Consider the following 25,737-nt stretch of genomic DNA (forward strand, 5'->3'; position numbering starts at 1 on the left):
CACGTGCAGCTCCGGGTGAGTGTGCAGGGGTTGCACACGCAGCCTCGTGCCGGCTGCTGCAGTGCGCGGAGGGGGGGGTATGGTGCAGAGAGCGATTGTGCGCGGGGAGGGGCTGCGGGAGGGGGGAATGCCCGGTGGGGGTGTTCCCTGCGCGCGGCGCTGCGGGGATCCCAGCGCCTCGTGACCGCCTCCCCCCACTCCGGCTTCCCCGCCCCCGCAGCGGAGCAGCCCGTTGCCATGGCAGCAGAAGGACCGCGGGGGGGGGGGGGAAGGGGGGAGGGAATCCCCGGAGGGGCGGAGTGGGGAATCCCTCCCCCCTGCCACCGCTCCCCAAGCCCCTCTCCCCCCACGCCAAAACTCCTTTGCTAAGGGGGTGCCCCTGCAGTGTGTGTGTGTGTGTGTGTGTGTGTGTGCGGGGGTTCCCTCATTAACCCCTTCCTGCACCGGGGATCCCCCATCACATTCCCTCTTTACAGTGAGGGGGGTCCCCCGATCTCCCCCATCAGTGGATTCCCCCCCTTTGTCCCTTCTTTGCAACTAGGAAACCCCCAACCTGCACTGGAGCAGTTCCCCTTCCCTAGCAATTGGGGAATCCCTTCTCTGAACTTGGGAGGGGCAGCCCTCCATTAATTCCCCCCCCACCCAACAAAGCAGGGGGGGGGATCACTGCATCATGGGGTGGTCCCCTATATCATGAGCGGGGTCCCCTATGTCACAGGGTGGGGGGTTTCCTTCCCCACGTGCTGCTATGGGGGCTCAGCCTCCAGCACCCCAAGGCAATGGGGGGGGCCCTCTGTGCCGCAGCCCCCCCGGGGGAGCAGCACAGCACTGCCGCAGTGCCAGGGAGGAGGAGGGGGAGGAGGGTGGGCTCTGCTGCACAAAGCCAGAGCTGCGCAGAAGCTGAAGGCCTCTGCACCATGGGGGTAACAGGTGAGGGCAGGGAGGGGGGATCCCTGGACACCCCCCCGCCCCCATCAGGGGGAACACTGCAGCCTGGGGGCGGGGGCAGGAGAAACACTTGTGTGTCCTTGGTTCACCATGGAGGGGCTGGGGGGGGGGTTTCTACCTTCACTACTACAGCTGAGTCACACACACCCCCTGCTGCGGGAAGGTGGGGGGACACAAAGGGGTTCCCCCACCCCAAATTCCTAATCCAGGCAGGAATTAACTCCAGGAGGATTTTCAGCCACCATTTAGGGGAAGACTCCCCCCTCCCCCCGCTTTTCTTCAACAAGTTCAGAGGGTTGGGGTTTATTGTTTTTAATGGGGTTCAAACACAACAAACTCCTCACAGAACAGGGGTTGGGGGAAGGGGCACTGGGCACCTTCCTCCCTGCCTTTACCTGGGGGTGAAACATACACCCTGGCCTAGCTGTCCCCTCAGCAGGGTGCAAGAGAGCCCCAAAACAGCCACTGCTGCTGCTCCTCAACCCACCAAAGTGCAAATGCTGCTGCTGCCTCCAAGGCTCCAGCATCTCTCAGGAGCAATCCTGTGCAGGAATAGGGGCCACTCACTGCCTGGGATGAGCCCTGGTGGTGCCACACCATGGGAAGGAATGCTAGCGGGATGCTGAGCCAGCCCTGGGGTTGTCATTCCCTGCTGATCTACACAGGTAAAGCACCAACAGCAGCAGGCACAGGTTTAGGTCATAGGAAGGAGTTTCATTCCCAAAGGAGCCCAGAAGAGATGTGAGAAGGGAAGAGAGGAAATCCCAGTGCTTGGTCATGGAGAGGGGCTCACCTGTTTCTTCTGGAGCACTGGCACAGGCAGGTTCATGCCCTTGGTGCAGCAGTGGCTGAGCCAACATTCCCAATATCCTTCCACAGGCTCCTGCCCGAGCCTGGGAGCAGTCAGGGGAAGCAGTGATGGGAGAAGCAGCAGCTTCCCTCCTGGAGGCAGCTCATTTGTTGTGCAGGGTCACAGCCCCTCCAGGAGCTCCTGTCCCAGCAGCAACGTGCGAGGCTCTGGGCAAGGCCACCAGGGAGGTGACAGAGAGGAGTGTGACACCAGTGTCCCCCAGGGATTGCGCTGTGCTGGGAGATTTCTCCTCTTCCTCCTCGAAGATGGAAGGTTATTTTCTCTCTTTCCCCGTAACTCTTTGCTGACGGAGCTTCTGCTCCCATTGTGGTTCCTCCTCCCCATCTAATTCCAGCCGATACCCAGAGGTGGCTGGCAGCAGGCAATGCCAACAGCAATCCCAGTCTGGAATCAATGTGGGAACATCCCAGCACCCAAGATGACACAAGCAACAGTGGGCAGGTGACTTCCTCATGGTGCTTGCAAGAAATACTCACCCTGCAGAGGATGAGGATGCGGCGCAGCCATGGCAGAGTTGGGGTGATGCAGTCTGAATGAGGTCCAGCCTGGAAGTGGTTGCTGGGTGGTCCCCACCTTGGCAGGCAGCAGCACTGAGGCTGCACCCTGGGAGCACTGAAGGGCTGGAAGCGAGTTAGTAGCTTGTTTTTGTTGTAAGACAAGTGGCTTGGGGGACAGGAAGGTGGTAGTGGTGTGTCCTGGTCGTGCTGCACCAGCACACCCAGGAGGACAGGACCACGCAGGGTCCTGAGCTGTGGCCTCGTGCTTATCTTAAATCCAAGAACAGACAGAAATTGGGGGTAGGGAAAGGGAAACAAAAGGAGAGGAGGTTCCTCGTGTCTCCTGTTCTCCGGGGAGCAGAGCCCTGGGGGCTCCAGCCCACTGTCCGGGGGGGTTGTGTGTGTGATTGCTCAGCTCTAGTTCTACTTTTGGCTGTTGTAAGCCTTGTGCCGCTGGTTCATGGGGTTTTCTGGAGACTTCATCCACTCCTTCTTGAGGAGCTGCTTGAGCTGGGACAGGCGCATGTTGGGGTTCTCCTGCTTCAGGCGCGGCAGGTTGAGCTCCTCGAAGGCGGTGAACGCAGCCTTCATCCGGCGCTCCGGGTGCCGATCCAGGTCATTGGCAACGCTGCCAGGAGGGAATTCAGAGGGAGCCACACGTCAGAGCCACCTCTAGCAGCACCACTAAACCCCTGTCAGCACAACCAAGTGCCTACAGAGTAACTCGGGTGATAAAGCAGGAAGCCCTGTGATACTCCTCCCACCACTTCAAATACTCTCCAAAGAACAACAGGCCAAGGGACAGGTCCTGTTCTTGTTGTTGAGATAGGAACTGACAATCAGAGCATAAAGAGGAGCCAGTTCTGGGGGAGGATCTGTAAGGATTTCTCTGAAGGGAAGCAACACCTTCAAAGGAGAGCACTGCTGCGATACAGCCAAGTACCTGAGAACAGCAATGGCATCTTCAATCGTTCTGGCCTCCACTGATCCTTCCTCCAGTACCCTTCTGTTGACATTCTCTTCCAAGGGGACCTCCAAGTGAGTCTTCTCCTTCTCCACTGCACAGTAAGGGGGGGAAAGGAGAGCTGTGAATGTCAAATCCAGCCTGTGCAACACCCTCGTAAGGTTTTCCAAAGCACCCTGAGGAAACCCAGGCAGAGCTCAGTCTCAGTCCTCTATAGCTGTGTTCCTCCACCTCAAGGTGACAGGAGGTTTCATCTTCCCCCCATCTGAATGTTAGACCCAGCAAAGCATGCAGCACAGAACGGCTACAGGCAGCTCTTGCTTTCCAAACACCTCGTCCACCATCAAGGGCGAGTTCGGAAGGAAGAGCCCCCTTCCCACTCCCAGCCCCCTGTGGCCGTCAGGGCCTTTCTGTGGTAACACCAAACCTGTCTCTGCATTCTCCTTCTGCTGCTGGTCTTTCCTGATTGTCTCCTCGATCTGGGCCCTGGTGACTTTGCCTGGAGTGACCTGCTTGGGTGACTTCCCCTTCAGCTTTGAGTCTTCCTCCTCCAGCAGGCGCTGAAGCTCCTTCTTGCGCTCCAGCTGCTCCAGGCGCCGCTTCTCACGCTCTTCCTTAAGGGAGAAAAGACCAGCTCACCTCCACCCTTACACGTCCACAGGCTCGAGAGATCCAACTAGCCCTTACAGGAGAAGGGTATCCTGCTACAGCAGGAACAGGCACCTCACTTATGTAGCTAATGCAGCACTGACCTCCTCCTGTCACAGGGGGTGTTGGCTGGCTCCCCCCAGTGAGACAGTGATAGCCGGGCCCTTTCGAATAATCATTCCCTGCCCTGTCTGCACCCACACATGGACAGGCTCCTTGGGATGGCAGGACTGTGAAACACAACCCTGATGACAATCACATTAAGTTCTCCATTTTAAGAAGTGGTCAGAGGTTGAAAGTTCAGCAGTTGTTTGAGAAAAGCCAGTCAAGAGGCTGAATTCACCCTCAGGTCTGGCTCAGGGCAAGCAGGGAGACCAAACCCAACAAGCAGTGCATCTCCTGTGGGGATTTTCAAGTGCTCCACAAGGAGGTTAAGAGCCACTTTGCCCTCCAAGGCCCAGGGAAGAGGTTGACAAGACCATGCAACAAGCCCTTAAGGGCTTTCAGCACTTTGGCTTTGAGTTTTCTTCCTTCTCTACCCTGCAGAAAGGAAAACAAGTGCAGTGTCACAGGCTTCAGAGCATTTCCTACCTCAGTTAGTTACACGGACACTTAATTCTGGCTCTCATCCATTATTCACTGGGATGGCTCAAGGAACTGATGAAGCATTAATGGAATGGGTTTACTCAAAGGCAGCAAACCCAGCCCAGCAGTAATACAACCTGCTACCATCCATGTCCAAGAAGCAGGAGCAGAATTATGCATGTTGGGGTATGGCCCACTTGAGACACATGAGCAAGGCTGGGCTTTGAGATGCTATGAAACAAAAGACCCCCCTAAGCTGCTCCACAGCTCAAGAGTTTAAAGCAAACCTCATAAAAAAACAGAATCAAAGCCTACAATTGCTGAATTAAATCAATCCCTCAGGCTGCTGCTGTTTGCATCAAGGACCAGGCCTTTCAACAGGAAAGGAAGGAAAAGCTCACACAGCAACATTGGGAGGAGGATGGGAAAACAGCCTTTGGAGGGATGGAGCCTTCATTGCAAGTGGCAGTCTTCAAAGTCTTGGTCATTTAGTGCTCAGTGCCTTGAGCCACAGCAGTGGGGTGTTATTTCCAAGTGCAAACTCACTTCTTTAAGCCACCAGCTCCAGCTTTCCCTGCCCAATGCTCTCCTGTGGGGCCTCTCCCTCTTCTAGCAAAGGCCGAGTAAACAAATATCCTCAGGCTTCCAGATCAGGAGGGATTTTGGCTACTCCTGGAACAGGCAGAGTGTCACACGAGGAAGGGGAAGGCAGCCTTTAAAATGGATACACAGGGGTATGCCTGAGCAAGAGCCACCAGGGTGCTTTGCCACCTCACTCAGCACAGCTTCAGCTCCAGACGGGATTTCCAGCTTGGCCACCAGCATCTGGTGGCCTCTTTTTAGGAAGATGCAGAAAAGCTCCTCAAACTGGAGAGTTTAAGGTGCCAAAACAGAAGGAGGCACCCAGAACTCACTGAAGGTCCAGCAGTCAGGTGGAATAAGCCATTTAATTAGATGTAAAGCACATGCAAGAGAAGCAGCACTGTGTACTCCAGGTACTGGTATCATGCCTGGAACACAGACTGGTGCAAATGTCCCAACTCTGAGGTGATGAACAATGTAAAGCAGAGAAGCTGCTGGCAGGGTGAGCACAGCAAGGCTGCAGGTGTGGTTGTGGTCTTGAATAATTCAGGAGCCACATAAGGAGTGGATACACGAGTACTAAGGACCTAAGGGAAGCGAGCAAGCCAGTTCAGAACAGGACTGCTATTTATAGTTAGAAAAGATTCTTTTACCCATTTATTACACAAAGGGACCTGTCCTCCACTGCAGCCAGCTCAGCATCATACAGCTCCTGCTGAGACACATCTGACAGAGCAGAGATTCCAGGGTAACGCTCTGCTGCCATTTCCAAAGAGGACAGAGCCACTTGGCCAAGGGGAAAGAGGAACATGTAGGGCATGGAGGCTTCCTCCTGCCCTGTGGGCTGTGGGGGACCCCCGGTGACTGCTCTCCTCCAGGGTGAGCTATTCTCTGCTCTCTGGCATTTACACCCTAGTTGCTATTTGCAGGCAGTAAGTTGGCACCAATTCTCAGGTGTCACAAGACTGTAAAATCTACACACTCAGGTTTCCCCTGTGGCCTCTCACATCCAGGTCTGCTCTGCACCATCTGCAGGGCTTCAAAGCAGCAGCTCTGAGCCTCCTGCTCCCCAGGCCCAAAGCCCCAGGGGCCTGAAGCTGTCAGCTTTGAAGAGACTTCTCAGGTTGGGCCAAACCAAACTAATGCTTTATGCATCAGCTCTAAAGTCCTGATGGAAGAGAGGTTTGGATTTGTCCAAGTGGAACATACCTGCAAGAAAACTGGAAAGGGTATGAATGATCTTCTGCCTCAACATTGCTGCACTTACAGCAGCAAAGGGGGAGATTCCTTTAGCTGGACACTTCTGCTCCCCAGGATTTATGTGTTGAAATAGGAGTTTCCAGCCTTGCAGAGAACTGACAAGGCAACTCAGAAGAGCTTTAGCTAGGCAGAAAGAAAACAAGATCCCACACACCTGGCTTTGAAAGCAAGTGGTCAACTGAAGCAGGAGCTCTGCTCATTAATGTGAGAGCCTTGAGGAAGGCTGGAAAGCACTCTACTCCTTATAGGGCAGAAGGGAAAAGCAATGAACAGAGACTATTCAGACACAAAGTGAGTGGGGCATAACCGACCTGGAGCATGGCCAAGCACTCACCATGCTCTCTGAGGCACTCCAGAGCTTTGAGATGAGATCAAACACACTCCTTCCACTGCCCACAGCAAGCATCCAAGGGATACTGAAGCCTGAGGAAGTTAGCTCTGGGGTGTGAACTCTGCCTGGTGTCATCAGCTGTCTCCCCACTACATCTCTGCCCCAAGTTACTCATTTGAGCCATCAAAGTTCAGTATCGGGTACCTGGTACCACACAGACATCCTCCAAAGAGGGGAGAACAGTCACTTGCCCTGTTTTGCATTTGATGTGAACAAGAGCTGCTGCTCACAGCTGAGTAATTCCACACTGAATCACAGGAGAGGAGGGGGAAGAGAAAATCACCACTCACCCACCTGCGCCACCACTGAGAGCTGCAGCCCCACAGCCTCTGTGCACAGCTACAGGGAATGAGGAGGGCAGAAACCACACGCCAAGGGAGTCACTGCTCCCTCCTGCACCATCTGCACCCTTCCAGTACTACTTACTTACACTTAACTGGAATCTTTCCCCAGATCCTGCACACACAAGGTCTTCTTGCTCCTGTATCACCCCCACATTCTCCTTTCGCCATTCTCACTGAGTTTGGGAAGGAGACTGGAAATCTGGCTGTATCCCAGCCAGTGAGATCTTCCCATGTGTCCCCAAGGTCACAGAGAGAAGGTCTGACTGGTCCAGCAGATGTAATGATTTGTCACCCTTCCAAGCAGCTTCCCCAGGACACACACACACGAACCTGTGGTTGTTCCACCACCAGACACACTTTAGGTGTCTCTCTGCACAGAGAAAACCCTGCTGGGATCAGGCTGCTGAGGAACATGGTGCTGAGCTGGAGGATCTGACCCGTCACAGGAGGAGTGGGAAGGGCCACAAAGGATGAAAACACCCAAGTGCTGAAAGAAAAGCAGTTACCCAGGTTCAAATTCCAGCAAGGACGATGCAGATCCTGTGCTTTCCAGCTGGAGCTCTGCAGGGAAGGTGCCAGAGGAGGAATCACACATTGCAGAGCTCAGATGTTCCTTTATGCATCACAGAGCCAGCAAATGAGCATCGTCCCCTGGTAGCAGGGCTCAGCTTCAGAGGCTGCTCTCAGAGCAGCGGGGTGGTGGCATTTAAAGAGACCCCAAATCCAGGGTTTGGCCTCAGCACATCCCGATGGCTTCCAGCCCCTCCTGCCCTTTGGCAGTGCAGGAATCTTGGGGGTGCAGTGTTACTGCCATCGCCCGGAGTGCGGCGGAAGAGCTGGAAGAGGTGGGAAGAGCTGCTGGGAGCATCCTCCTCCACACAGCACCATCCCTTCCCCGGGGGCGGTAGCTGAGGCCCTGCTGCAGCATATGGCCAGCAGCACTATTCCCAAGCCAGCACCACCTGCAAAGCAGTTACTCCTCCAGGGAAGCCTGACTCCTGTGAACAGTTTGGTTTCTACCCTCTCTAGGATGGGGATGGAAAGTCATTTACAATCCACATCCCATCCATGCAATGGCGCACAGACAGCTTCTTCCATTCTCCATGGAGATATTCCAGTTGGATGGCACTGGAGAAGCAGCTGAGGAAGACACATATCATTTGTGTGTTGGCTGCTTGCTCAGCCACACAAAGGCCCAGCTTAGGCAGGAAGAGCTCCTGTGCAGCTGCAATAGACACAGAGCCTTTCTGGAAGGAGAACTTCCTGTATGCAAGCAGAGAATTCCACTGCTGTGAGGGATTTGTGGGAAGCCAACACACTAAATGAGTGCTCAGGTGAAATTTGGACATAAGAGACCATGGCTCGGCTGATGCAGGGAGAGGAATAGATGATGTCTTGACTGCAGACTGCCTCACCGGCTTCTCTAAAGCCCAGTCTGGGGCTCTGGGATGGAGCCTGGTTTTCCAATCAGCAATTCCAGGTCCTGACACAGGCCCCCTCTCCAGCCTGCACACTCCTGCCCTGCAGGAGACTGCTTTGGAAGCCCAGTCACTGCTGGCCAAGTCTTAAGGAGAGCAATCAGAAGTCCTTGTTCCAGGAAGTAATTAGGCAGCATTCCAGGATTGGGATGGGGAACAGCACACAGGACTCTGAATGCCAAGACACACATTAGGGGTGAACTCACGGGGTCACAGGGACACGCTGACCTCCTGCTGCCCAGCCAGTGTGTTTGTACTGACACCGCTGCAGTTCAGAGCAGCGCAAACCCAGTAACCCCCAAAACCCCATTTATGAGGTCAGTAGAAGCCCTGTCTGCATAAGGGGAAAGGAATCACTTCAAAAGAGGCAGCAAAGTCATCACAACAGCTGTTTCTACCCAATCAGAAGGCAGTTTTATCTAACACTGATGCAGGAAAACATTAAACCCCAAAGAAGCCAGGAAAGAACATGGAAGTGTTCTGTCATTGAACATGGAGGCTAACAGGGGGAGCAAGCTGGTAAGAGCAAACTGGAAAGAACCCTTTAAGTGAGATGTGTCCTGATGTAACACCAAGTGAGGGACGAGAACAAAAAGCTTTGGAACCTTTAACTCTGCTGATTTCTTCTTCCTTCCAGAAGAGTCAAAGACTAGTTAAGAAAGGAAAAGAAAACCAAGCTAAAGAACTGCCTGGTCAAGAATCAAGCCTCCAGCAGAGTTCCTGATCTTTTCCTGAGTTCAATTTTAAGTCATTCCAACAAGAAAGCTTTTCCTGCCTCCCTTGGGAAGCTCTAAGATCCATCACATTTTGGAATTACACAGCAGAGCTTACACTTACTCCCACACTTGGCTTGTTTTAGCTCCCAGAGGAGCCACTAGTTCCAGCTCTTCTACCCAAAACTAAGCTGAGGACAATATGTGGGGACAGCAGAGGAGAAGCAGCCCCTCCTAAGCAAGCCTGGAGCTCCCCTTCTCCCTGCCCAGCCATTCACCTTCCTCTGTTCCTTCCTCATCACGTGTTTGTCTTCATCCTTCCAGTAGGCATCTTCCAGCTCCTGCTGCCGTTTGGCATCGGCTGCTGCCTTTGCCTCAGCCTTCCTCGCGCGGGCAGCAGCCGACTTGGTGTTTTCCCCTTGGAACTTCTTGGGCATCACTCAAGGTGATCTGCAGAGGAGAGCAAAGGGCTCAGATCCTTGCCCTAAAGAGGATCTCAGGTTCATTGTCACCCTGGGAAGCAGGAACTGCTGCAGGTCACCAGGAAAACCCCCTTATTGCCTCACACTATTTGGAGATCCTGGGCAACCTCCCAGCTCACCCAGGAGGAATCCTGCTCACTCCATCCCACATCCTTAGCAGGGGACAGCCCCTCCTGCCTATTGATTGTGCTGCACCATGACAAACAGCAGAGACTCTGTGTCACACCCTCTGCCTGACTGCACACACAGCCCTGTTTCACAGTCACCTCCCTTGGGTCATCCAGGGAGGAAGAGCCCAACAGGAGCCTCACAATCAACCAGACACCAAGAAAGGCCCTTCCCAGCACGCTACCCACGCAGACACTGAGCTCTGGATCTTAAATCTTCACTTTCAACGGCAAAATCCGACCTGCCAAACAAGAAGCCCCAGAGGAGGGCTCTAGGTAAGGCTAGCAGCTCTAGCCTCAAGCTTTCAAGAGCCCAGCCTGGACCAAATCCCTTCTCCCACCCACTCCTGCTCTGGCCCTTCCTGACGGACACGGGCCGCAGCACCCACCGGCCCTGCCCACTGCCCACCGCCTCCTCGGCTGCCTTTGTTCGGGACACGGAAACCCTCCCCCGCCTCCCCAGAGCCGCGTCCTTCCCCGGCCCTGCCCAGCCCCCCCACACCGGCCCCGAGGCCTAGCCCCGCCGCCCGGGACCCCTCCTACCTTGGCCTCGCCGCTGCGGCCGTCGCGCGTGTGTCGCGTCACCGCCGCGCGCTGTCGCCGTCGCTCCCGCGGGAGGGGAAGGGCGGGGCGGGACGAGCGGCTCGTTGGGGAGAGTGGGGGGGGGGGGACACATCCCACCGCCGCCGCCATCTTTGCTGAGGGCGCCGTCCGTTCCAGGCGACGCCGGGGGGGCAAGGCCCGGGGGCAGCAGGACACTGGCGGCACGGACTGAGCGGCAGCGCCCGCACTGCGGCGTGAAAACGGGGGCAGAGCCCGGCCGCCGGCCGCCGGGGGCCTTGCCCGGCACAAAGATGGCGCCGCCCTCCGAGCGGCTCTTGCGGCGGCGGTGGGTGGGGCAGGGCGGGACGGGGCTTGTCGCACGATGGGCGGGGCTTGGCGGGGCTTGGCCAATTGCTATCAGCGTGGGGCGTGGCTTAGCAGAGCAGGGCCTGTCCCCCATTGCACGTCGTTGCTTCTTAGTGTGCCCGCTGTCCCCCACTGCCCCCATTGTCGCACACCAACACCCTTTGCTTCCATTGTCCCCCATTACTTCCTATTACCCTTATTGCCCCCCACTGCTCGCATTGTCCCCCTATCCCCATAGAGGCAGCGGCTGCTCTCTGGTCTCCTGCAGGCCCCCAAGGACAGGCTCCTCCTGAAACATCTCTTCCTTTATTGGACACTCCAACCTGTGTCATCCTACCCCCTCCTTCCCGCCCGGCCCACACCCTACACGTGGGTCTCCTGCAGGAGGAGGTCAGTGGCAGTGCTGGGCTTGGGAGGGCCCCAGGGGGTGCTGCCACCCCCCTCCAGTGGCACCTGGGGGGCTTCAGCCTTGCCCAGGGGCTCTTCCCCGGCGGTCTTGTCGCCCGTGGGGGCCACTGAGGTCGTCTGCTTGGTGATGTCCCACCACAGCACGCCTGGGGGCAGCTGCGTCTGCTTGCTTGGCCCTGCCGGAAAGGAGGTGCCATAGCGAGAGGCTGTGGGGGAGAGGACACGTTGACCCCCCCGCGATGCTGGGTGATGTCCCTGCCTGGCCCCCAGCCTCACCTGACACGGAGCTGAGCAGGACCCCTGCCACCACTGTGGTGAGGGTCCCCAGCGCCCCGTAGTACAGGTAGGAAATGGCGTAGAAGTCACCCACTATGGCTGGGCTGTGAGGGGACAGCAGAGGCAGCCATGTGACATCACAGAGAACAGGGACAGGAATGTGACGTCATAAGGAACAACATGGTGTGACATCACAATGAACAGCGACAGCCGCGTGACGTTACAAGGAACAACACGGTGTGATGCCACCGTGAACAGGGACAGGAATGTGATGTCACAACGAGAGCAGTGTGACATCACAGTGAGCATGTAAAGTGGTGTGAAGTCACAGTGAACATAGAGGTGTGACGTCACAGTGAGGAGGAAAAGCATGGTGATGTCGCAAGGAACAGGGCACAAAGTGACATCACAGGAAGCACCCCCCCCGAGCCCCTCCCTCACCGTGCTGGCGCCGTGGGTTCCTCGGGGGGGAGCAGCGGTCCCAGCAGCAAGGTGCGGTTGGCACCAGCGGTGTGGTTGTAGAGGGGGCAGAGGGCTCCAGAGGCCGGCAGCACCCCCATGGTCGCAGCGCTGGGGGGGTACAGGGTGCCCCCCACGGCCACCCACAAGGAGAGGGCCAGGCCAATGGCCAGGCCCCCCAGCACGCCCTGCACAGAGCAGTGGGGTCTGCACGGCTCGGGGGGGGGGGGGGGGGGTGGGGGTGGCAGCAGGACCCTTGGAAAACCCCGCCCAACACCCACCCCACCCCCACCCCCCAGCAAGACTCACTGCTGTAGAGCACATGGGCAGGAACATGCCTAGGATGAAGGCACCCAGCAGCGGTCCGCTGATCACCCCCATGACGGTGAAGGAGCCCTGGAAGGGGGGTGAGAGCAAGGCCCCACTGCCCCGGCTGGAGGGTAGTAAGGGGGAGGAGGAGGAGTAGGAGGATGATGACGATGAAGTAGAGAAGGAGAAAGAGGAAGAGGAAAAGGAAGAGAAGGAGAAGGAGGAGTGTGACATCAAAAAAGCGGTTTGATGTCACAGGGAACAAAGCGGTGACATCACACAGAAGGAGGACAAAGAGGAGGAAAAGGAGGAAGAGGAGAAAGAAGAGGAGGAGAAGGAGAAAGGAAAAGGAAGAGAAGGAGAAGAAAGAGGAGCAAAAGGAGGAAGAGGAGAAGGAGAATGAGAAGAGGAGGGTGAGAAGGAGGAGGAGGAAGAGGAAGAAAAAGAGAAGAAGGAAAATGATGAGGAGGAGGACAAGGAGGAGGAGGAGGCGCTTGGCTGTGCCCCAGGCCCCGGCCAGCTCCAGGGCCCTCAGGCAGCCGGTGATGCGTGGCCAAGGCAGGGGGGTCTTGGCTGGATGTGGTTTTGCTCTGCGGGACTCACCTGGAGCACACCCCCCCCCAGCAACGAGGCCAGAGCAGCCACCGTGATGCACGAGGTGCCGTAGATGAGCGCTGTGGGGAGAGGGGGGGGCTCAGCACCACTGGCACGCACAGCATGGCATGACATTGCATGGCACAGAACGGCATGGCATTGCACAGCATGACATGGTATGGAATGGCACAGCATGGCATTGCATAGCTTGGCACCATGGCATGGCACAGCATGGCATTGCACAGCATGGCACCATGGTGTGGCACCATGGCATAGCACAAACCAGTGTGGTGCAGTACAGGACAGGGGTAGCATGGCATGGCATGACACAGTGCAGAATGACATGGCACAGCACAGCTCAGGACAGCACAGCATGGCATGGCATGGGGTGAGGTAGCATGGCACCATGATGTACACCATGGTATGGCACAAAGCAGTGCGGTGCAGCACAAGACAGGGGTGGCACAGCTCAGCACCACTCACACAGCCCCTTGGAGATAAGGGTCAGCTGCCGCTGTGTCAGTGTGGGAAGCCTGGGCTTGATGAGGTCCTCAACGGTGACAGCGGCCATGGCATTGATGCTGGTGGAGGCCGTGCTGTGGTGCAGGCAGTGCTCAGCCCCAGTAGCCAGCGGGAGCCCCTTCCCACAGGCAGCTTTGGGGTCCCCTTGGGGGGACGGGTGCCCCATCCTCACCTCAGAGTCCCGCTGTAGGCACAGGCCAGGAACAGCCCTGGCACCCCTGGGGATGTCTTGAAGATGTCAAGCACCATGTAGGGCATGTACTATGAGGGGAGAGGTTGCATTGAGGGGGCAGTCCCTTTCACCCAGTCCCTGGATCCATCCCTTTCACCCTTCCACCGTGCTGCCCTCCATGTGCAGCTCAAGAGGGCAGAGCTGGTACCTGGTCAGGGGCCGAGATGTAGCCAGCGAGGAGGGGATCGCAGTCCTTGTAGAGCGCAAACATCACAAGGCCACAGGCCACTGCGCTGGAGACGATGCAGAAGAGCCCCACTTGATTGACCAGCAGCGCCCTGCGAGCACGGGGAGGGAGAAACCTCACTGAGAGGAGACCTGCAGCATGTGGGGTCCATCCAGGGGTGCACGGGCCAGGCAGGGGTGCACTGGCCATGCAGTCATACAAGGGCAACGCAGGGGTGCAGGGTCTATGCAAGGTCTATGTAGGGTTGTCAGGTCTACACAAGAGTACAAGGTTCATGCAGGGTCCATGCAGGGCTGCAGGGGCCATACAGGGATTCAGGCACTGGGCTCCCTGAGCGGACAGGCTGGATGCGGCCATTGCAGCCATTGCAGCCTTCACCCCCACCCAGAGCAGCCGCTTGCCCCCATGCACTATCCCATGCAGAGTGGGATCCAGCCCATCCCTGCATCCCCATGGACTCACATCCTGGCCTCCCTCTCGGTCCTGCAGGCCACGTAGCGTTGGACTTGGGCCTGGTTGACTCCGTACATGGAGAGCCAGACCAGCGTGCCTCCCACCAGAAAGGTCCACACCGTGTACCGGCTCCGTGGGTCCGGGTTGAAGCTGGGCACCGGGATTTGGGGTGAGCTAGGGCTGGCACTGGCCCCCTCACACACCCTGGCACCCCACTGGCTGGGGGGACTCACTCGGCCAGATTCATCCTGGAGCCATTGGCAGCAATGGCCAGCACCATGGTGGGGCCCCCCACCAGCAGCGCCCCCCGGATGATGATGGCGAGGAAGCCGGAGAGCATCACGAAGACCTGGAAGACGTCTGTCCAGATGACAGCCTTCATCCCACCCTGCACAAGACAGAGCCCTAGTGAGCACCAGGGAACTGAGGCTCCCCCAGGACCCTCCACTCCCTCTCTCACTATGGTGGTGTAGAAGGTGCAGATGACTCCGGTGGAGAGCAGGGATGCCCAGATGTCCAGGCCAGTCACTGGAGGAAAAGAGAAGGTGCTGAGTAGAGCCCCAGGGTACAAAGACAGGGCTAAGATGTCCCCAGTGCAGGGATGGGGACACGAAGGGGATCACACCTTGGTTAAGGATCAGGGCTGGGGCATAGATGACGATCCCTGTGTACAGTATCTGTGGGAAGAGGAGGGTCAGCGTCACATCCCACTGGCACCATGGGGATGGGGACAGAGCATGGCAGTGCTGGGAAAACACTGAGGTTTTCATTCCAAGCACGGCTCCTGCTGGGGTCTATTTGCTTTGAGCCACAGAAAACAAGACCTCGGGAAAGTGAAGGCTTCCTGGGGGACTCAGGGCAGCACCAGCGCAGCCGGATTCGAGCCCCCACCACGTGCCCCACTGTCACCATCCCACCCGTGCACCGTGGACACGCGCTGTGGACACGCACCGTGGCCATCACGTACTGCAGGGTCCCGCAGAGCCGCACACTCCTGCTGAACCGCCGCTCCAAGTACTGGGGACAAAGAGAAGGGACAGTGGTGGGTCCATCCCGGGGGCTGGGTGCATCCCTGTACCCCTCCACCTTGCCTGTGCCCACCTCATAGGTGCTGGTGAGCCCCAGGCGGTAGAAGATGGGGAGGAAGAGCTTTGTGGTGAGCAGTGTGTTGAGGAGCTGCCCTAGGCACATCCAGAGGAACTTGGCTCCGTAGCGGTGCGCCTCGGCCGGCACCCCCAGCACTTGGATGGCTGACATGAAGCTGGCGGAGAGTGAGAGCCCCACGGGCAGCGCCGACATGCGCCGGCCCCCCGTGAAGAAATCCTCCGATGTCTTCTGGCCCCCCCTGGCGAGGCCGTGGAACAGCCCGATCCCAGTGGACACCAGCAGCATCAGTGCGAACACCCCGTAGTCCCAGAGGCTGAAGGTGAGACGCCCCGGCACCCACAGCTCCAGGCTCCCTGCTGGTGCCAGCGTGGCGGCTGCAGGGGGAGAGACCCCAGCCAGGGACACAGCACAGGGACACGGCACACACAGCACACACAGCACAAGGGCACAGCACACGCGGCTCGGGGGGACAGCACAGGGACACAGCATGCACAGTTAGGCCAGGCCACAGCAGCACTGGTGCATCCGAGGGTGGTGAAACTGGAAGGGGAGAAAACTCCATGTAGTTATTGACCAACATTCGGAAAGGACCAACCACAGAGTGAAAAGCATGTCTGCCACCTTTTCCCATCTCACCCCACCCTGTCCCTGTCACAGGTCAGGCTTGTGCTGAGCAGCCGGGTGGGTGTTTGGCTGCAGAGCCCAAATTCCCGAGCTCAGCACAGGAACTGTCCTGGATACCTCCCGGTTCAGAGCACGCACAAGAGAACAGCAGCGCCTGGTCCAGCGGCTCCAGAGCACTCCAGGCACCGACCCCATGGTTCCCCCAGCCGAAGGACACAGAGGCACAAGCAGGGAGCAGAAGAGCCGCCGCAGCAGGGTTATCTCCAGCCCCAGAGGACAAAACAAACCCAAACTAAACCTTTACCCAGAGCCGAGCAGGGCCCCGGATCAGCGGAGCCGGGGGGGAGCGGGCGCTGCCGGGGGGCTCCTGGTGGGTCGCTGCTGCGGTGTCTGCGATAGTGGCGAGGGGCCGGTTGCGCCTCGGGCTCCTGCAGCCGATGGGCGGGCGCCGGGGGCAGGTTCAGGCCGTCGGGGAGGGAACCTTGGAGCGTCGGGGGGCCGCTTCCATAACCCCTTCCCTCCCGCTCACCCCGGTTAACCCCCGGAGCCCCGTATCGCAGCCGCTGAGCCTGGGGGAGCACAGGGATGGACCCGGTTGACGGGATATGTGTCGTCAGGTGTGAGGCCGGCCCGGCTTCCTCATTCCCTGGCACAAAAGCTGCTTTGTCCTGCCTGGCACCTGGACAGGTTCGTCCCACAGGGATTTCCCCACTTTGGTCTGAGCCCTGGGGATAAGCCTGGGGCTGGGACCCGGCATGAGCCCCAGTGTGGGGACAGAGCCACCACAGGGCATCGCTGAGACAGAGTCCCTGGTCCCCGGGGTTTAACCCCAGCTGGTGGCCTTGTCCCCAGGCTGTGTCCCCAGGGACCCCCTTCCCTCCTGGCCCTTGGCTTTGCCTCCTTGCCAAAGCTGGTTAGAGCAGCAGAAAAGGGAAAAACGAGTGGTGGCTGCTGGGCCCGGCCACATCCGTCAGCGGGTACATGTGATGCTGCACGGCACAGGGACCAGGCATGCACCACCCCCATGGTGACCCAAAAGGCACAACAGCACTGGCAGCACCATGGGGATGGGCTGACGGGGCCACTACAGGGGCAAAGGGGTTGAACCCATCTCAGTGGGGCTGAGTGGGGCAGGGAGGGTCCCAGCAATGGGGTACAGTGGGTGTCAGGAAGCACCTAGCCCCTTACCCTGCACAGTGGGGTGGGACAGGATGGGGCCCTGGCAGAGCACTGCCCACCCCTGTGGTACCCACAGCACCGGATGCTGTGGCAGAACCATCAAGGAGCTGGGTCCATTGAGGTGCCTGGTGGGGTGCCCAGGGGGGTGCCCAGCACCAAGTGGGGTGCCCCACTCCCTGCCCCTTCACCTCCCAGCTGGTCCCTGCACCCTGGGGTGGCTCCTTTCTGCCCCACACCCCAGACTGCCCTCCCTTGCCAGGAAGCTGCCTGCGAGGAGGCTGTGGGCAGGAAGGAAGTCACCAAGGGGAGTTTTGACTCTCCTTTCCTCACAGGCTCTGAGCAGCTGCTTACACAGCCCCAGAGCCCCAACCAGGACCCCGATCCAGGAACCCCGACCCCAGAACCCCAACCGAGGAGCCCCGATCCAGCGGCACAGAGCAGGATTGGACCCGTTCCTCAGGGCCAGAGCACTCGGGAGCAGGTACCGTACCAGCCCGGGGGGCTTAATGGGTCCATCCAGCCTGGCTGAGCACAGAGATGAAGCTGAGTCCTCTCTGCCCACTCCTGAGACCGATTCAGGGCATGGGGACAAAGGCAGCAGATGGGGGTGGGGGTGGGTTTATCTCCATGCCTGTGGAACAGGCTGTGTACCTCAGTTTCCCCTTCATCCTCACCAGGACAGGCTGACCCCAGCAATGGAGGTGCTGCAGGCACGGTGATTGGGTTTGATTCCAGGGAAGTTGCAAAGGGAAATTGATGGGGAAGGGGGTGAGGGTCACAGCTGAGCTCCCCCTGTCCTTGCAGCCCCACCATGGCCCCACTGGGTGAGGAGACCCCCCTGATCAGGGAGCGCTCCTGCAGCCTCTCCTCCACTGAGACTGGCACCCTCCAAGTGTACCTGTACCACCGGGTGCCCCCTGGTGCTGCTGGTGTCCTCACCTTCACCTTCGGCGAGTACACGGCCGAGGAGCTCTGTGTCCATGCTGCCAAAGCCTGCGGTGAGCATCAGCCCCAGTGCCGTGGGTACCAGCTGTGCCTATCTGCTCCTGATGCCGTGGGTACCGGACGTGCCTGACCCCTGGGGGGGTCATGGCACTATTTCCGTCCCCAGGTGTGCTGCCGATGTGCCACCCACTCTTCGCCCTGGCCACTGAGGACCTGAGCTGCTGGTTCCCTCCCAACCACATCTTCACTGTCGATGAATCCTGCAGCCAGGTCGTGGTATACAGGATCAGGTACAGCCCCAGCACGGCTCCCTGGGGAGTCTCTGATGACTCATAGACGCTGTATGCTGTGGGAGATATGGCGGTGAGGCCTCCTCTGCTCTCTCCATCAGGTTCTTGTTCCCCAGCTGGTGTGGGTTGGGGCAGTCCCACCGTTTCCAGCTGCTGAACGACCGGGTCAGCCCCGTCCTGGACTACCCCGTCATTGATTACCTTTTTGCCCAGGTGAGCCCTTTCAGGCTGGCATCCCTGTCCCCAACACCAGGGACCACAGGTGAGGTCCCATGTGGCATCTCAGGGGTGTGATATGTGTTAACCTCAATGCAGCAATGCCCTTTACTGCCCAGAGCCATGCCACCCTCCTCCTCTTCCTCCTTCTCCTCCAGCACCCACCACAATGCCTGTGGGACGTGGGTCCTACTACTCAGCTCAGCTAGAGCATCCCACACTGGGTCTGGGGCACCCCAGGTTGCTGCGATGGGGGTCACAGTGTCCCCTGGGGGGGCATGCCCCAGGACAGAGCCAACTCCTGGGCAGCAGGAGGAAATCAGAGCCTGGAGCAGGATGTGATGTGCCTGGGGTACATCAAATGTAGGGTGCAGGGGGCTGACACAGGGGACCCCCTCCAGCTCCTTGCCCTCCCCAGTCCCGCAGTGACTTTATCGGGGGCCGCATGGCCATGGCGCTGAGCCTGCCCCAGCAGGAGGAGTGCCTGGGCCTGGCTGTGCTGGACATGCTGCGCATTGCAAAGGAGAAGCACCAGAGTCCTAGCAAGGTCTTCAGCCATGTCAGGTGAGCTGGGGGCTGTGGGGAAAGCTCAGAACCTGTGGCAACAGCCCAGCACTCATGGGGACAGCCTGGAACCCACTGGGACAGCCAGGAACCCATGGGAACAGCCCAGCACCAGTGGGGACAGCGCAGCACGTATTGGGACAGCCCAGAACCCACCACTGCCTCACTACCCCATCCCTGCAGCTATAAGTCCTGCATCCCGGCGCCACTGCGGTGCCAGATCCAACAGCACAGCTTCCTCACCCGCAAGCGCATCCGGCACCGCTTCAGCAAATCCCTGCAGAAGCTCGGGGGCTGCCAGCCTGACGGGTGCTGCCTGAAGCTCAAGTACCTGCTGGACCTGGAGCGGCTGCAGCGGCGCTGGGCCGAGGAGAGCTTCCTTGTGCGCGCTACCGGCTCTGCCATGGACATCACCGTCCATGTGGCCGGTGAAAACGGCGTCTCCTGGAGCTGCAGCAGCTCTGAGGTGCGGGTGGAACTGCACTGGGTGGTGGGATGAGGGTGGAAATGTGGAGTCAGTGCTGGTTGTGTCCCTCAGAACCGACAGCACTTCTGTGACTTCCCCGACATCGCCGACATCGTCATCAAGCAGGCAAGCAGGGACGGGGCCGCTGTGGAGAACCGCGTTGTCACCCTCACCAAGACAGACAACCGGGTGCTGGTGAGCTGGGGGTGGGGTCTCGGGGATCCCCATGGGGCAGGGGCCAGGGGTGGTGTGGGGCTGACTCCCAGCCCTGCTGCAGGAGGTGGAGTTCCCTTCGTTGCGGGACGCACGCTCCTTCGTGGCCCTCATCGACGGCTACTACCGCCTGACGGCCGACGCCCACCACTACTTCTGCAAAGAGGTGGCCCCCCCGCGGCTCCTGGAGGACCTGGAGAACCAGTGCCATGGGCCCATCAGGTGGGTGTCGGGACCCCTCCTTTGTTAACCCTAACCCATGGGTGGTGGAGGGAGGGTGAAGAAATCACTTGGGTTGGAGGCACCAGTCCCCATCCTGCTCACTTCCGGGTGATGCTGGGCCCACTGCAGTGCCATGGTAGAGGGGTGACAAATGGGGGGGGTCCTTTTGCAGCTCCGAGTTTGCTGTGAACAAGCTGAAGGTGGCCGGGAGCCGCCCGGGGCTGTTCCTGCTTCGTCGCAGCCCGCAGGACTTTGACAGCCTCCTGCTGACTGTGTGCACCGAGGTGAGAGTGGCACCAGCACCAGCAGGGACCTGTGGCAGCTGCGGTGGGACCTGGGGGGCTGCCAGGGGTCCTCGTGTTGCTGAGCCAGGCTCTCCCCCTGCAGACCCACTCTGGCCGGGACTACAAGCGCTGCCTGATTCACAGGGACAAGGATGGGAGCTGGGGGCTCTCGGGGGTGCCACGGCGGTTCTGCAGCCTGCGGGAGTTGCTGGGCACCTACGAGCGCTGTGGGCTGCAGGCGGAGGGTGCCCCCATGCACCTGGCTGCCTGCTGCCCTCCCCAGCCCAGAGGTGACCGGGGGGGATGGAGTGTGACGTCACTGCATGGGTTGTGTGACATCATGTTCCTGTGTGTCACCACTGTAGTGTCACAGAGCAGGCTACATGATGTCATCAAATGACATCACAGAGGGGTGGTGGATGGTGTCACAGAGCAGTCTGTGTCATCATAGAGCTGGTTGTATGACATCACAGGGCAGGCTGCATGATGTCATAGAATGTCATAGAGCAGGGCTGTGTGATGGCAGAAGATGAGCTGTGTGACATCATGGAGTGGGCTGTGACAGGGCAATAAATCACAGGGCAGACTGTGTGAGGTCACAGTATGTCACAGCCGTTCCTCTCCCCGCAGACAAGTCAAACCTGCTGATCGTGCGGAGCAGCTGCCCCCGCCCCCCCAGCTCCCCCTGCGCCCCCCACCGTAACCTCAACCAGATGATGTTCCACAAGATCGACCCCCAGAGCCTCGTGCGGGTACAGGGGAGGGGGGACATGAGGCACTGGTGGGATGGAGCACACAGGCAGGGACCTCCGTTACACCAAAGTCCCCCGCTCCTGCAGGGCGAGAGCCTGGGGCAGGGCTCCTTCACCCACATCTACAAGGGCATCAAGCGGGACCAAGGGGAGGATGGGTGCTACCAGACCACGGTGGTGCTCAAGGTGATGGACAGCAGCCACCATAACTGCTCTGAGGTGAGGCAGCAGCAGCCCCAGCACCCAGCACTGCGACGGGTCCCCATGGCCCGCCCTGAGCCGGTCTCTGCCCCATCCAGTCCTTCCTGGAGGCCGCCAGCATCATGAGCCAGCTCTCCCACAAACATCTGGTCCTGCTGCACGGCGTCAGCCTCGGGAAGGACAGTGAGTGCTGCAGTGATGCACAGGAGCCATGGGACATGAATGTGCTGGACATGCCTGTTCTATCCCCCCCAGGTATCATGGTGCAGGAGTACATCAGGTATGGACCACTGGATCTCTACCTGAAGAAGAATCAAGGTGAGGGCAAGGTGACAACGAGCTGGAAGCTGCAGGTGGCGAAGCAGCTGGCCTATGCCCTCAACTACCTGGTGAGCTGCATCCATGTGTCCTGGAGCTCCTGTGGGCCAGCTTCCCAGAGCTCTCCCAAGACCTTATCCCATGGCTCTCCCGTGTCTTCATCCCATGGCTTTCCCTTATCCTTATCCAGTGGCTTTCCCGTGTCCTTATCCCATGGCTCTCCCGTGTCCTCACCCCAGGACTCTCCCATGTCCTTATCCCATGGCTTTCCCATGTCCTTATCCCATGGCTCTCCTGTGTCCTTATCCCATGGCTCCCATGTATCTATGTCCCATAGCCCTCATGGACCCGCATCCCACAGCTCCCATGCATCCACGTCCTACAACACCCATGCATCCATGTCCCATAGGCCCCATGCACCCGTGTCTTGCAGCACCCATGCATCCATGTCTCACAGCATCCATGCATATGTGTCACACAGCGCCCATGCATCCATGTCCCACAGCTCCTATGCATCAATGTCCCATAGCACCCACGCATTGTGTCCGAAAGCTGCCACGCATCCATGTCCTGCAGCTCCAGCGCATCCATGTCCCATAGCTCCTGTGCATCTCCATCCTTCAGCATCCATACAACCATGTCCCATAGGTCCTACACACCCATGTGCATCCACGTCCCCACAGTTCCCACACATCCCCATTGGGTCACCCTGGCTGGACCAGCTCAGCCCCATGCATGGGGCTGCCAGATGGGCTGGGGCTGCACTGATGCTCCTGATCCTTCTCCTCTCCACAGGAGGACAAGAAAATCACGCATGGCAACATCTCAGCTAAGAAGGTGCTGCTGACGCGGGAGGGCGACATGGCCAGCGGCAGCCTCCCCTTCATCAAACTCAATGACCCTGGAGTCAGCATCACCATCCTGACCAAGGACAGTAAGTGCTGTGGCTGGGGGTGCCAGACCTCCCCTGGTGGGTGCTGAGCAGGGCCCCTGTTCGCAGTGCTGGTGGAGCGCATCCCCTGGCTGGCCCCCGAGTGCCTCTGGGACCCCAAGAGCCTGGCGCTGCCTGCGGACAAGTGGAGCTTCGGGGCGACCCTCTGGGAGATCTTCAGTGGTGGGAACATGCCCGTGATCCTGCTGGAGCCCCAGAAGGTGAGGCTGCCCTGTCCCTCCATCCCAACCCTTCTGCACCATCCCACTGCATTCTGACCCTCCCACTCCATCCTGCTGCATCCTAACCCTCCTGCCCCATCCCACAGCATCCTGACACTTCTGCACCCCATCCTGCTGCATCTTAACCCTCCTGCCCCATTCCACTGCATCCTGACTCTCCTGCCTCATCCTCCTGCTCCATCCTGCTGCATCCCAACCCTCCTGCCTGATCCTGCTGCGCGTGGGCTCTGCTCACTCACCTGTGAGCCTGTCCCACCCTGGGATTTCTCTGCTGGAAGAGGCTCTGGTCACCCCAGAGAAGGGGCATCACTGGGGCAATGGGCACCCACGTCTGGCAGGGCTCTCCCCATCCTCAGTGTGTGTTGAGGTGGTTGTGGGTCCAGTGCTGCAGGGACCAGCAGTAACCAAGCCCCAGCCTAACATCCCTCACCCTTTGAGTGACCACAGAGCCATGGAATGCTTTGGGTTGTAAAGGACCTTAAGACCATCTACTTCCTGGGCAGAGTGAGGGGTTTGCACAGCCCAGTGAGGGGCTGTTTGCGGGGGTCACAGGGCTGGGCACCCCATAACTAGCCTGAGCCTTATCTCCCCGCCCCTGCAGAAGCTGGATTTCTATGCGAACAGCCTCCAGCTCCCTGCACCCAAGTGGACTGAGCTGGCCATGCTCATCGCACAGTGCATGGACTATGAGCCCTGGCGCCGGCCCTGCTTCCGCTCCCTCATCCGCGACCTCAACAGCCTCATCACCTCCGGTGAGCCCATGACATGGGGATGGGGGGGACGGAGTTGAACTCCCCTGGGGCCCTCACACCTGCCTCCCCCAGACTATGAACTGCTCTTGGACCTGTCCCCTGCTGATGTGGTGCTGCGGGACAGCTTCTGGGGGTGTGAGCCCCTCACCATGTGCCAGGACCCCACATGCTTTGAGGAGCGGCACCTCAAGTACATCTCACTGCTGGGCAAGGTGAGTGGGGGCAGAAGGAGCCCCAAAATCAGGGCATGAGTTACACCCCCCTCCCCACTTCCTTACCTGTGTGTGGGGCATGAAACATCCTCTGCCCATAGGGGGATGCTTTGCCCTGTGAAGCTGAGTAGTTTGTGCCCTGTGTGGGATATGGGAGGGCACTGGAAAGATGATGGGGACCCCCATCACCAAGGCACCCCAGCATCCCACATCCTCACCAGGGTAACTTTGGGAGTGTGGAGCTGTGCCGCTATGACCCGCTGGGCGACAGCACAGGTGAGCTGGTGGCTGTGAAGAAGCTGCAGCAGGATTCGGCCAAGTTGCTGAGGGACTTTGAGAGGGAAATCCAGATTCTGCACTCGCTGCAGCATGACTTCATCGTCCAGTACCGGGGCATCTGCTACAGCCGGGGTGAGAGCATAGGGCAGGGAGTGGGCAGGGATGCTTACCCTGCATCCCAGCTGGAGTGTGATGGATGTGGGTGCAGGATGCCGCAGGCTGCGGCTGGTGATGGAATACCTGCCCAACGGCTGCCTGCGGGACTACCTGCAGAAGAACCAGCCCCGCCTGGACCACAGGACCCTGCTCCTCTACGCCTGGCAGATCTGCAAGGTGGGACCATGGGGACCAAAGAGGTCCCGCTCTGCCCTGTGGGGTGGGGACAGATGGGGATGAAGAGGTTGTAGTCCCTGGGTTGCTGTGAGTGGCTGCATCCTGGGCAGGGCATGGAGTACCTGGGCGTGCAGCGTTGTGTGCACCGGGACCTGGCCAGCAGGAACATCCTTGTGGAGAGTGAGACCCATGTCAAGATCGGGGACTTCGGGCTGGCCAAGCTGCTGCCGAAGGACAAGGACTATTACGTGGTGCGGGAGCCCGGCCAGAGCCCTGTCTTCTGGTGAGATGCTGCTGGAGGGACGCTGTGGTGCTGGTCCCACAGCAGCCAGTGCTCAGCATCCTCCCTGCGGCAGGTACGCACCTGAGTCCCTGTCGGACAATGTCTTCTCTCGAGCATCCGACATCTGGAGCTTTGGGGTCCTCCTCTATGAGCTCTTCACCTACAGCAACAAGAACAGGAGCCCCTCAGAGGTGAGAGCCTGACCCTGGACGTGTTGCCTTTGGTATAAGCCCTGTGCTGATGGGTATCCCGCTGCCCACAGGAGTTCCTCCGCATGATGGGCACTGAGAAGACGGCGCAGATCATCTGCCACTTGCTGGAGCTCCTCAAGGACAACCGGCGCCTCCCAGCACCATGTGGCTGTCCTGGGGAGGTGAGAGCCCTGCCCGGGCTAATGGGGACTCGGGGTGGGGGGGGCACCACTGCGCCCCACCTGATGGAACCATCCCTTGTGTGTCCCCCCCCAGGTCTACACACTGATGCTGGCCTGCTGGGCCTTCACCCCCAGTGCCAGACCCACCTTTGGAGAGCTGGTCCCCAGGATTGAGGTGCTGCGGGATGGAAGGAGCAAAGCCTGAGGGAAGTGACCCCAGTTCCCCTTACCCTCCCCAGCACCAGGCACACAGCACGTGGATGCTTCATTTGGCTTTACCAGCTACAGGGACACGCTCCCCATCACCATCCCCATGTAGTGCCACTCTGGTTCCCCCTTTTCCCTCCTCTTCTGCCTGTCACTGCCCCCACCATGGTGGGATTTGGGGTTCTAGTAAAGTTTGGTTTGTTTGCTCTCCATCCAGTTCTTCAGGGCTCCTCTGGCCATGGGACGGAAGATTTGGGGTGAAATCAGGCAGAAATGGGGCCAGGGGCAGGGCGGTGGCACTTGGCAGTGCCCAGGATGGGAGCTGGAGCTCAGCATCACACTGGCCTCACTGTGAAGAGAGGGGTCCTCCCTTGTGGTCCTGGGTGCCCAGGTTTGCTGTGAGCAGCCCTGATCCTCAGAGAAGAAGCCTCAGGACAGGGGTCCCCTGGGCAGCACATGGGGACC

The 25,737-nt window shown here is 59.1% G+C and overlaps 3 protein-coding genes across 12 annotated transcripts; 1 reads left to right on the top strand and 2 right to left on the bottom strand.

The window, feature by feature from the left end:
* Positions 1-1,244: 1,244 nt before the first annotated feature.
* On the bottom strand, positions 1,245-10,758 carry CCDC124 (coiled-coil domain containing 124). Its single transcript, XM_065658959.1, has 5 exons — positions 10,474-10,758; positions 9,560-9,731; positions 3,708-3,894; positions 3,260-3,374; positions 1,245-2,944 (listed from the first exon to the last, which is right to left on the bottom strand). Exons 2-5 carry the CDS (start codon positions 9,716-9,718, stop codon positions 2,740-2,742), a joined length of 666 nt encoding a protein of 221 aa, XP_065515031.1. The 5' UTR covers positions 9,719-9,731; positions 10,474-10,758; the 3' UTR covers positions 1,245-2,739.
* Positions 10,049-25,484, top strand: JAK3 (Janus kinase 3). Of its 6 annotated transcripts, XM_065658948.1 has the most exons (26): positions 16,536-16,697; positions 17,522-17,670; positions 17,872-17,904; positions 17,994-18,187; positions 18,301-18,424; positions 18,526-18,637; positions 19,059-19,204; positions 19,388-19,670; positions 19,743-19,865; positions 19,948-20,105; positions 20,278-20,389; positions 20,493-20,679; positions 21,020-21,141; positions 21,229-21,360; positions 21,441-21,525; positions 21,598-21,731; positions 22,456-22,594; positions 22,661-22,812; positions 23,435-23,585; positions 23,658-23,797; positions 24,019-24,208; positions 24,285-24,409; positions 24,520-24,692; positions 24,766-24,883; positions 24,955-25,065; positions 25,160-25,484. In XM_065658948.1, the coding sequence occupies exons 1-26, from the start codon at positions 16,596-16,598 to the stop codon at positions 25,268-25,270; spliced, it is 3,606 nt and encodes a 1,201-aa protein (XP_065515020.1). In that variant the 5' UTR covers positions 16,536-16,595; the 3' UTR covers positions 25,271-25,484. The 6 variants fall into 6 exon arrangements, with proteins under 6 accessions (XP_065515022.1, XP_065515019.1, XP_065515020.1 ...); XM_065658950.1 differs by lacking the exon at positions 16,536-16,697 and adding an exon at positions 10,049-10,206 and having other exon boundaries at positions 17,867-17,904; positions 21,441-21,731; positions 24,484-24,692; XM_065658947.1 differs by having other exon boundaries at positions 16,533-16,697; positions 21,441-21,731.
* Positions 11,130-18,404, bottom strand: SLC5A5 (solute carrier family 5 member 5). 5 transcript variants are annotated; one of them, XM_065658956.1, is made up of 14 exons: positions 15,381-18,402; positions 15,231-15,296; positions 14,905-14,956; positions 14,740-14,807; positions 14,513-14,667; positions 14,289-14,429; positions 13,788-13,917; positions 13,580-13,668; positions 13,369-13,481; positions 12,895-12,965; positions 12,292-12,378; positions 11,965-12,170; positions 11,524-11,627; positions 11,130-11,453 (listed from the first exon to the last, which is right to left on the bottom strand). In XM_065658956.1, exons 1-14 carry the CDS (start codon positions 15,873-15,875, stop codon positions 11,203-11,205), a joined length of 2,028 nt encoding a protein of 675 aa, XP_065515028.1. In that variant the 5' UTR covers positions 15,876-18,402; the 3' UTR covers positions 11,130-11,202. The 5 variants fall into 5 exon arrangements, with proteins under 5 accessions (XP_065515028.1, XP_065515029.1, XP_065515030.1 ...); XM_065658957.1 differs by having other exon boundaries at positions 11,130-11,423; positions 15,381-18,400; XM_065658958.1 differs by lacking the exon at positions 11,524-11,627 and having other exon boundaries at positions 11,130-11,423.
* Positions 25,485-25,737: the final 253 nt, after the last annotated feature.

This window comes from Lathamus discolor, chromosome 21, assembly GCF_037157495.1.
Source record: "Lathamus discolor isolate bLatDis1 chromosome 21, bLatDis1.hap1, whole genome shotgun sequence".
Taxonomy (NCBI): Eukaryota; Metazoa; Chordata; class Aves; order Psittaciformes; family Psittacidae; genus Lathamus; species Lathamus discolor.

Bases quoted from the DNA above. Each gene is read 5' to 3' on its own strand.
- CCDC124 (XM_065658959.1), bottom strand. From the start codon at position 9,718: ATGCCCAAGAAGTTCCAAGGGGAAAACACCAAGTCGGCTGCTGCCCGC. The intron at 3,375-3,707 runs GTTTGGTGTTAC...CTTACTGTGCAG, and splicing joins GAAGGAGAATGCAGAGACAG to TGGAGAAGGAGAAGACTCAC. The intron at 2,945-3,259 runs GTACTTGGCTGT...CCCTCCTGGCAG, and splicing joins GATGCCATTGCTGTTCTCAG to CGTTGCCAATGACCTGGATC.
- SLC5A5 (XM_065658954.1), bottom strand. From the start codon at position 15,875: ATGCTGTGTCCCTGTGCTGTCCCCCCGAGCCGCGTGTGCTGTGCCCTT. The intron at 15,297-15,380 runs GTGGGCACAGGC...CTTTGTCCCCAG, and splicing joins GGCTCACCAGCACCTATGAG to TACTTGGAGCGGCGGTTCAG. The intron at 14,808-14,904 runs GTGTGATCCCCT...CTTTTCCTCCAG, and splicing joins AGCCCTGATCCTTAACCAAG to TGACTGGCCTGGACATCTGG.
- JAK3 (XM_065658947.1), top strand. From the start codon at position 16,596: ATGGACCCGGTTGACGGGATATGTGTCGTCAGGTGTGAGGCCGGCCCG. The intron at 21,142-21,228 runs GTACAGGGGAGG...CCGCTCCTGCAG, and splicing joins ACCCCCAGAGCCTCGTGCGG to GGCGAGAGCCTGGGGCAGGG. The intron at 22,595-22,660 runs GTAAGTGCTGTG...CCCTGTTCGCAG, and splicing joins CACCATCCTGACCAAGGACA to TGCTGGTGGAGCGCATCCCC.